Source organism: Sceloporus occidentalis, unplaced genomic scaffold (assembly GCF_023333645.1).
Source record: "Sceloporus occidentalis isolate IW3139 unplaced genomic scaffold, rSceOcc1.0.p SCAF_363, whole genome shotgun sequence".
Taxonomy (NCBI): domain Eukaryota; kingdom Metazoa; phylum Chordata; class Lepidosauria; order Squamata; family Phrynosomatidae; genus Sceloporus; species Sceloporus occidentalis.
The window spans coordinates 118,779-128,455 of NW_028317343.1; the positions used below are offsets into that span (position 1 = coordinate 118,779).

At 47.1% G+C, this 9,677-nt stretch overlaps 1 protein-coding gene across 1 annotated transcript; it reads right to left on the minus strand.

Moving 5' to 3' along the window:
* Nucleotides 1–1,925: 1,925 nt before the first annotated feature.
* LOC149273614 (leucine-rich repeat-containing protein 24-like) lies at nucleotides 1,926–6,623 on the minus strand. Its single transcript, XM_089506098.1, has 5 exons — nucleotides 6,424–6,623; nucleotides 5,401–5,575; nucleotides 4,076–4,354; nucleotides 3,784–3,952; nucleotides 1,926–2,935 (listed from the first exon to the last, which is right to left on the minus strand). Exons 1-5 carry the CDS (start codon nucleotides 6,621–6,623, stop codon nucleotides 1,926–1,928), a joined length of 1,833 nt encoding a protein of 610 aa, XP_089362224.1.
* Nucleotides 6,624–9,677: the final 3,054 nt, after the last annotated feature.

Below are 9,677 nucleotides of genomic sequence, written 5' to 3' on the forward strand. Positions count from 1 at the left end.
CTTCCGCCGGTAGAAGCGTACGAGACGCCGGCCCCAGTGACAGGCGATTTATGTGACGGACGTGCGCTGCCGCAGGGCACACGACTGATAAACGAAGCGTTGGGTTATTACTGCAGAAGCTCGCTCCCATTCACTGCGGAGCAGCAGAGCAGCGCATGCACACCGCACACACAGTGCATTCCCACCCGGTGCCATTCTTGTAAGGAAGCCGTGCTGGGGGTAGCACTTTGTTTAGATTCTTAAAACCTAAAAACTAAGATGTTTCCCTCCAAACAAAATCCACACACTTTGTGTTTTTCAGTAAAAAATGGCCTTAATGTCTTTATTCCGAAGTGAACGTGTCAGTAATAAAACGCTGTACACAGGGAGGTCACATGATACGGCGCCATCTGTCCTCGGTCTCCCGACACATTACGGGGAGGGGGGGTCAGGACCCTCTTGGGAGAAAATAGAGGGGGTTTCAGATCTTTCAGAAATTTAATCATTTAATAAAACATCGAGTTCTAAACAGAATTCTGCTAATTAACCGGGGTCGGGTAAATAGGATGCGGCACGCCGAGGCGGGTTCACCAGCAGACATCTCCTAAACTTATATCAAAAATAAAATATATAAAAAAAACGAAATAAATAAAATATATCACAATAAAATCTGAAATAAAATATATTTAAAAAAAATCCGAAATAAAATATACAAAAAAAAATGAAATTAAATATATAAAATCCGAAATAAAATATACAAAAAAACAAAATATAATATATAAAATCTGAAATAAAATATATTTAAAAAAATCCGAAATAAAATATATATATAAAAAACAACTAAATAAAATATATAAAAAAAAAATCCAAAAGAAAATGGAGACTAAACGCCAAGTAAACGAGTCGCCGCGGTAACGGGTTTACTAGGAGCTTTCTGTGCAGTGAAGGAAGGAAAAAGGAAAACCAGGAGAGAAGTGAAAATACCAAAAGTTTGGCAAAGATTCTACATTTATTGGCAAACCTGAAGAAGCGTCCTAGTCCCAAAAGCTTGCAATCTAATAAAATTCAGTTCGCCGATGAACGTATCATCTTTACCAAATTTAACTAATGCTACTCCTTAAATTAATAATTACAAAAGGGAAAACGAAACGAGCCTATTGGTCATTTTGCGCCATTGCTGTCCCCCAGTGCGCTCACTAAAGGGCCAATCAGAGAACAGGATTCTTGAACGTGCTCCCAGAATGCACTCGGGCAATCCGCCAGCTCCCGGTTCCTCACAAATGAATCCTAACAGAGTTGTGAACTTGAAGAAGAAAAAAAAACAACGAAACATTTTTTTTTAAAACATTGCCGAGAAGGAAGGCGTTTTTTGTTTCCCGCTGACATTAGCACGATCGTTTTCTCGCTGTCAGATGCTGACGTTCCGAAGCCTGACTGCCGCTCGCTACATAACCCGAGACAACAGGGAGAGAGAGAACATTAAAAAAATCTTCCCGTCTTATTTGCTGTGAGGAGCGTAAGTGACAGGCGCTGCGAGGCGCTCTGTGTACTCGCTCCGAGACACGGCTTGCTGCGCTCGCTGCTGCTTACGGGTGTCAAAAAGCAATATGGAAATGCTTTGCCTGTGACAGATCTGAAAAGCCAGAAGAGAGGATCAGATTGGCAGAAGATGAGGGATTTCTCATTTCTTGGGGGTTTGAATGTCAGCTCTGAAACTCCGCTAAGTGCGTCTGAGAAACGGCAACCATTTAGTCGCCGGAGCCCAGTTACACCGCGGCCCTTTAAAGCAGAAACGTAATTTCAGAGAGCGCCCTGACTGGCTTTGCTTTCTTATTTTTTTACCAATTAAGTCTATAAAACATAAGAAATATCTGAAGTTCATCACCCCGCGTCAATCACGGCAGCCCCTCCCCGTCACGCCATTTATTTCGTTTTTGATTGGTCCTTTAACAGTGTATTTCGTAGGCAATTTGCTGCTGGAAGAGAAAGCCCTGGTTTATAAAGATGTCATTGATCTGCTGTCTCCCTGCTTCGTCCTGCAACGTCTGGGTTCCCTGGTCCTGAAGCTGCTCTGTTAGGTCCGAGAGGCCGGAGAAACTACTGAGGCCTTCCACGTCTTTGTACGTTGGAAAGTGAGCCTTGTTCCTGTCTATGACGAACATCTCGTGGCCGCCCTCGTCCCGATACTCTTCCAGCTGGGCGAACGTGGTCGGCCCGTCGGAGTAGTCATTCACATACAGCATGTTCTCTTCCTTCTTGGCCTTTTTTCTCTTATGGTGCTTCCGGTAGATCATGAAGAGCAGTAGGAGGGCGGTGAGGGCCAGTAAGGATATGCCAATGGCGATGGTCGTCTGAGTTGCCATGCTCAACGCGTTGAATTCCATGCTCTCCATGTCATATAGCGGCTCCTGACTGATATCCACAGACGTGTACGAGCGCGATTGCTGATTGGACAGGTTAACCGTCAGGTGGAACAAAACCTTTGCGGTTCCACCAGCATTAGAGGCCACGCATTCGTACTTTCCAGCGTGGGACATGGTGATGTTGTTCAGTAACAGCATGCCGCTGCCAGTATCCGAGTCAAACTGGTCCCCAACACTCCTCTCGCTGAGCTCAAAGGTTCTGCTGCTGGGGGACTTCACGTTGCCCTTGGTTAGGCTGGTACGAGCGTGAGCCACTTTTCTCCAGGTCACCAACGGTTGGGGATATCCCGTAGCTCTACAGGAGACGCGTAACTCATCTCCTAGACGGACAGTCATCTCCATGGGGTCTACAAGGACCACGGGAGGGATGCAGACAAGGCTGTTCCCGGAGATGTCCAGCAGGTTCTGGTGTGAGAGCCTCGGCGGCTCGGAGCAGATGATTTTTTTGTCCAGGGAGGTGAGAAGTCTTTGGCCTTCTTCTCTCATCCAGGTCCGAAGCCAGTGGAGCGCGCAGTCACATCTCCACGGGTTTTCTACGAAGACAGGAGGAAAGGAATTCAGGGAGGGAGTACGTCGTAGAGAAACGTGGGTTGGGTAATTAGGAGGGGTAATTGTGGAGCTGAGCTTAAGATGGATCCTCATTACTCTGTTCTTGTGATTGGCGGGGGGCAGGTTCGCTGTGTAAAGGGGCAGTAAAACTAAGATACAGCTTTCGAATCCAATATGAACCATTCTCCAACGCTGTAACTATTCCGATTTGGGGGTTCTAGGGGAAAGCACAGCCATGGCTGGTATTTTCCTTTATAGCTTCTGTTTCAGTTTTTTAGTTTTTAGTACAATTTTTGTAATTTTCATGGCCCTAAATAAAACCATAAAATGAATACACTTTGCGATGTATGCACTCGTGTAACGCGATCTTATAACTAAAGACCACTTTTTACAAACTTTTTTGCCCCCAAAAATAATGTTTTCAGGCAGCTGCATATCAGCCATTTGAGTCCTCACTCTGTTATCTGAGCCCCAATCTACAACCCCCCCTGACTCCTGACACTGTCAACCAGTTGGACTCTCTGACTAATGAAAGTCTATGGAGGATGGACTTCATTAGCATCGCCATAAAGCATCAGCTCAGTGCGGTGCTTGAGCCGGGAAAGTCACCCATAGGGGGGGTCTCAATCTGCTTCATAAGGAAGACCAATGGTTTGGGTTTTATGGAAATCCCTATCAAAATCCAATGTAGGTTTATCTCCAAATCCTGAGATGGGTGGTTTGTCAATTGTTTAGTTGTCTCAGGCTGTCAAAAACATACACGACCCTGTGACATAAGCCCGGTATGTGGCTGTGTCTCGTGACCGCGCAGTGACCACCGGCAGATACTCACCCGTCAGCCTCAGGACCTGCAGACTGAGCAGAGGTCGGAGGATCGAGCGGCTAACGGTGCGTAGATTGTTCCTGCTCAGGTCCAAAAGTGCAAGAGAGGAGAGCCCTGAAAACGCCTGGTCTTGGAGGACCTCGATACTGTTCTCCTGTAGATGCAGCTCCTGAAGTCTCTGCAACAAACACAAAGTCGGTGTCTTCAACCAAGAAAACTATTGAATTGCCTTCACCGGGGACTAAACACGGGCTCTCTGAACCATAAATCTACTGGGAGGAGAAATAAAAAGAAAGTCTACCTGCAAGTTAGAGAATGTGTACGCCAGAAGCCGTGTGATTTGGTTTCCCGCCAGGTAAAGGACCCTAAGGTGCTCCAGACCCTTGAAGATGCTGCTGTTGATGAGATGAATACGGTTTCCGTTCAGAGCCAGCTCCACCAGATGCTGCTGCGTGGTGAAGGCTCCTGGTTCCAGTCCAGAGATGGTGTTGTTCTGGATGTAGAGGTATTGCAGCCCGGACAGCGGCGAGAGGTCCTGCTGCTGGATCTGGGTGATGGCGTTATCCTGAAGAAACATCGTCTGGAAAGGACAACAAAACAAAAACATTTCTAGAAATATCTAAATAAATTCTACAATGTGACCTGGATTCAGCATTTCTGAAGTCCGGTTAGTCTGAGTTTCTACAGATTGCAACATCGATATTATTTTAATCCGTTGCCAAATCGTATCCAAGTCTAGATGTCTTCAGGAACCGCAATGAGAAGATCTTCTGAACTTCTTTAATAAACCAATGGGATTTCTCCCCCCTTCGTCCATAAAAACCGAGGAACCTTCTGTGACAGGGCCAGGCTAGCTGGCTCAGGTGTCATATGAAGTTTAGCCGGGTCACGGAGCACTTTTGTGTCCGGTTCTGTATACCGTGACCCGGTAATATATTATATTGTGTTTATTGTGTAACCGGCCCAGAGACTGATGTGGATTCAGCCCCAGCCTTTTTTTTTTTTTTTTTTGTAAACCAAGAAGAACTCTCTTTATTTACAAACACACAGAATTTATATACAATCTCAATGCAATGTGTACCGAACCCAACCCCCAATCCCATCACTCACATCCCATCACAAATCCCATCAGTATACAGGGGATGTATCAGGTGAGGGGATTACAGAATACAATGGGTTCCCCCACCTGTGTTATCCCCCCTGTAGTGCGGGGGCCGTCTGGGCAGACAGGGCTGTGCTGGCTGATTAAGAGCCCCAGCCAGATTATAGGATCGTCTCTTTGAAGGCTGGGGCTGAATCCACATCAGTCTCTGGGCCGGTTACACAATAAACACAATATAATATATTACCGGGTCACGGTATACAGAACCGGACACAAAAGTGCTCCGTGACCCGGCTAAACTTCATATGACACCTGAGCCAGCTAGCCTGGCCCTGTCACACCTTCTGTCTCCAGAAAGTTACTATTTACGGAATTCAGGTGGAAACAATCAATAAACACCAAGCATCAGAAGGTCAGTATCGGTGGTCGAAGCTTTTTGGTGTATTCTGATCAGTGTCATGGCCGGAGGAGAGCATCATCTGAAAGGAAGATCTGTGAACCCGGTGGACGCGGAGCTGACGTACCTGAGTGGAAGGGTGGATGTTCTGTGGAATGGTCTTTAACCCTTTGGATCCACATTCCACGGTCATGCTGTAGCAGCGGCACTCAGCTGGACAGCTGTGGCTCCTGAGCACCAGGAAGGTCAGGAGAAAGCCGATGATCAGCAACATTTGGTCCAGCGAGGCCATCTTATAAGGGCTGCCGAGGAACAGAAAAGATTAAGACGTTCAGAATGAGGGAGCCTGAAATTATCCAGAATAAAAGAACAATTCAAGTATCGCGGACCCGGGGGCGACGCAGAACATTCATCCCCTCCGGAGGGGCTCGCTTCTCGAATGTAACAGCGATTGTTATTACAATAGAATGTGGAACATTGTTCTTTCAAACACAGCGCCCGTTAGAGATTACGAAGGGGACCTATGGGATGTTTTAGCGCCCCCAGCATGCATTATAAAACGGTACTTATTCACTAGCGCCCTCTATTGTTAAATAAGGGTAGAGATGAATGATTTGGGGTCTTGATTTGATACCTTGGATAAGGCTTCATTATTTCAAAGAAGAAAAAATCTTAGAACAAGAGGACAAAATCTAGAGGGTCAAAGACTGATGGAATGGAAGGGAGTTTTACTTTACTGAGAGGTTGGTAAATAAGTGGAACTAGTTCCCAGCAGAGGTGGTAGAGGGTAATACAGTGAGGGTATTAAACATGCGTAGGACAGACATACGGCTCCTGAATCTAAGACGAGACCAACGACTGATTAAGGTTTGAGTCTTTATATCGGGAAAAACGCACGACTAGATGGGCCGGATGGGGCCGATCCACTGTCATCGGCTGTTATATAAAGGCGTCCCGATGATTTATTGCCATCAACGTTAGTTTTGGGTGTAATCTATCAAAACGCAACCGGAGAATCTCATCACGCGTTTTCCTCGATAATATGACAGATTGGTTAATAATTACAGGTTCGCTTTCAGACAGCGACAAATTACCGCCAGTCTCTTTAATGAAATCCCCGCGGCCTCAAATCTAGAAGCTTCTGTGAGACGGCGCCGAACGGGATGATTCGCGGAATGACTGCAGAGCGCCTCCAACCCGATGGAGCCGTTTATATCGCGGCGTCGGTAATATTCGTGTCCCCGTCAGCTCCATTAACCGCGTCGGCTGTTTGTACGGCAAAGTGTTAATCCGTGGCCGGCCCGACACCACAGCGGGGGCATCCGCTCTGCGATCTGCCCCGGAATTCATGCCCTTGGTGTCAGCAGATAGTAATATTACATGGGTTGGTATGCTCATTACCCCCGGTACTCCACAACCTGCTGCACGCGCAATAAGTACCCCATAAATATCTCGCACGCGCAATAAGTACCCCATAAATATCTCGCACGCGCAATAAGTACCCCATAAATATCTCGCACGCGCAGCTTCTGCACGTGGGGTTTACAGAGTGACAGCAGAACAATTGAACGCGCTGATGTCTGGCAGTAATGGGTTGTCATAGCTGCCAACAGTCCAGGTTTAGCTTGGACAGCCCTTTCAAATATTCAGTTTATTGAGACTTTTCCCTGTTTTTGACACGTGATGAATGGGTGTGGATTATAATTTAACTTTTCTTGATAAAACAGTGTAACCCCCCCCCCCCCCGCAACTGTACACACATTGGCATCACCAGCCCAGCTCCGCAGAGTCAATAGATACGGCGGGCGCTGCTGTTATAAGCTCCTCGGGGGCTGGCAATTCATGGTTTAGTGGGTGTGGTTAGAGGTGGTATTTGTGTAAGTGAGTGGGGCATTTAGGAGAAGAATAATGGGGTTTATTTACCCCGTTTAATTTATAAAGCCGTTTCCTGCTGTTTCTATACACATTATCGGGGCTTTTAGGGCCGTAGAACCCTGCGATCCCCTCATACCCAGCAAACATTCTGACCTCCTAGAAAAAAGGGGCATCAGGGGAGGAAAAAAAGGAAATCAGGGAAGGCGAGAGGGGCATGAGGTGAAAAAAAGGACACTGGGAGGTAAGAGGAGCATCGGGGAGGTAACAGGGATCTGGTAGAGGGACTGGCCAAGCCAAACAGGGACATGTGGAATGTATGCCGCAGCATCTCATATAATATATATTTTTAGTACTAATATTATAACCAAATATTGCATTGATGAACAACGTGCAGTAAATGTAGAGAGCCCTCCCCCCCGTCCGCATGTAGAGAGCCCCCCCCTTCCGCGTGTGGAGGACCCCCCCTTCCGCGTGTGGAGGACCCCCCCGTCCGCGTGTAGAGAGCCCCCGTCAGCGCGTAGCGGCCCCCCCTTCCGCGCGTGGAGGACCCCCCCGTCCGCGTGTAGAGGCCGGCAGCGCATGCACTGAAACATTTCATGGAGTCCCAGGATATGGAGATATTTGGGTCAGATTTCGCTGGGAATCGTTCGCTAATCCCCCGCTCCAGATACTCGCTGGATCCCAACACCATCTTATGATTTAATCGTCTGAGTAACGGAGACCCCGGCTTTGGTTCCACAGAGAATGAAGCTGCTGCCAGGATGTTGGATTTGGGGGGAAAAAAACAACTTTTGGCTGAGGAGACATTTGTTCAGTGGGTGATGACAGTCAGTCCTAAAAATACGGCATCGGATTCTGCTCTCCTCTGCCAACCCGTGAGACACAGAGCCTGAATTACTAATCAGACCGGCTTTATTTCACCCAATGTATTAGCCTCTACCACTTCTACTGGGAGGCTGCTCCACTTATCTACCACCCTCTCAGTAAAGTAAAACTTCCTTCCATCCCATCTCAGCAAGTGCTCTGACAGCAGCGCTCCGGAGTTCTAATACATCACAGGAAAATGGGAGTTATGTATGAAAAGTGAATTGGCGAAAAGAGGACTTATCACTATAGCAACCGATGGGATGATCCAATCACTGATTGTCATTCAGCATTACATACACAGCCTCCGAATCTCCTGTTCTTAAGGAGTTTGAAAACACGTCTCCAGCGGCCAGAGGAGGAGGTAATTTTGATTGATTGATTACAACAAAAACAACAAGAACGGAATGATTTATGGATTTTCCTTCCATAATAGAAACGAGACGAAGCAAACGGGGCGAGGAGACGGGTCTATTCCTGGGAAGAGGCGGAAGATGCCGGATTCACCTCGGATTGGTTAAACCGTCGCTGAGGCGTCTTACAGCCCAAGTACCCCGGCACAATACCCCGATACCCCGCTTCCACCTCCTAAAGCTGCTGTTCCACTCACACAAACATTACTCGCTCTCTCGACTTCGTTCAGATTCTGTTCTTTCCTCGGGAGGTTTAATCATCATAAAAACACGGATACTTTTAAGAACCCTTTTTGGTTTCTATGGCAACATGACTATTAAGTGTTCCCGGCAAAATTGAGGAATGAGGGAAGATTTTACACATCTCTGTTGACTTTTACGCAGGGGGTATCTTGGGGCCCACCTGACCTCTTACCCCAGTGGCAGTTACCTTTCTAACCCCCCCCCCCGATCGCATTTCCTTTATCACTTATTTTATCTCTCAGAATACCCCCGCATCACGTCGTTTATAAAGAGTCCTGCCTGACATCTCTGTCCAACAGCATGTCAAGGAGCAGAGCGCCTGCCGCCGACAGAGGGGTCTCGGGGCAATAACATTATCAGCTAACCGACTGCTCTGAATACAGTAATATAACCCCCCGCGCTGTATACAGTAATATAACCCCCCGCGCTGTATACAGTAATATAACCCCCCGCGCTGTATACAGTAATATAACCCCCCAGCGCTGTATACAGTAATATAACCTCCCAGCGCTGTATACAGTAATATAACCCCCCGCGCTGTATACAGTAATATAACCCCAGCGCTGTATACAGTAATATAACCTCCCAGCGCTGTATACAGTAATATAACCCCCCGCACCCTGTATACAGTAATATAACCCCCCCAGCGCTGTATACAGTAATATAACCCCCCAGCGCTGTATACAGTAATATAACCCCCAGCACTGTATACAGTAATATAACCCCCCAGCACTGTATACAGTAATATAACCCCCCAGCACTGTATACAGTAATATAACCCCCAGCACTGTATACAGTAATATAACCCCCCAGCACTGTATACAGTAATATAACCCCCCGCACCCTGTATACAGTAATAACCCCCAGCGCTGTATACAGTAATATACCCCCCAGCACTGTATACAGTAATATACCCCCCAGCGCTGGGTTCTATAGTCTCCCACAGGCAGTATGATAAGGAGTCGGGGTGTTTAGTAGATAAATGGCTGATACGCAGCTGCCTGAAATC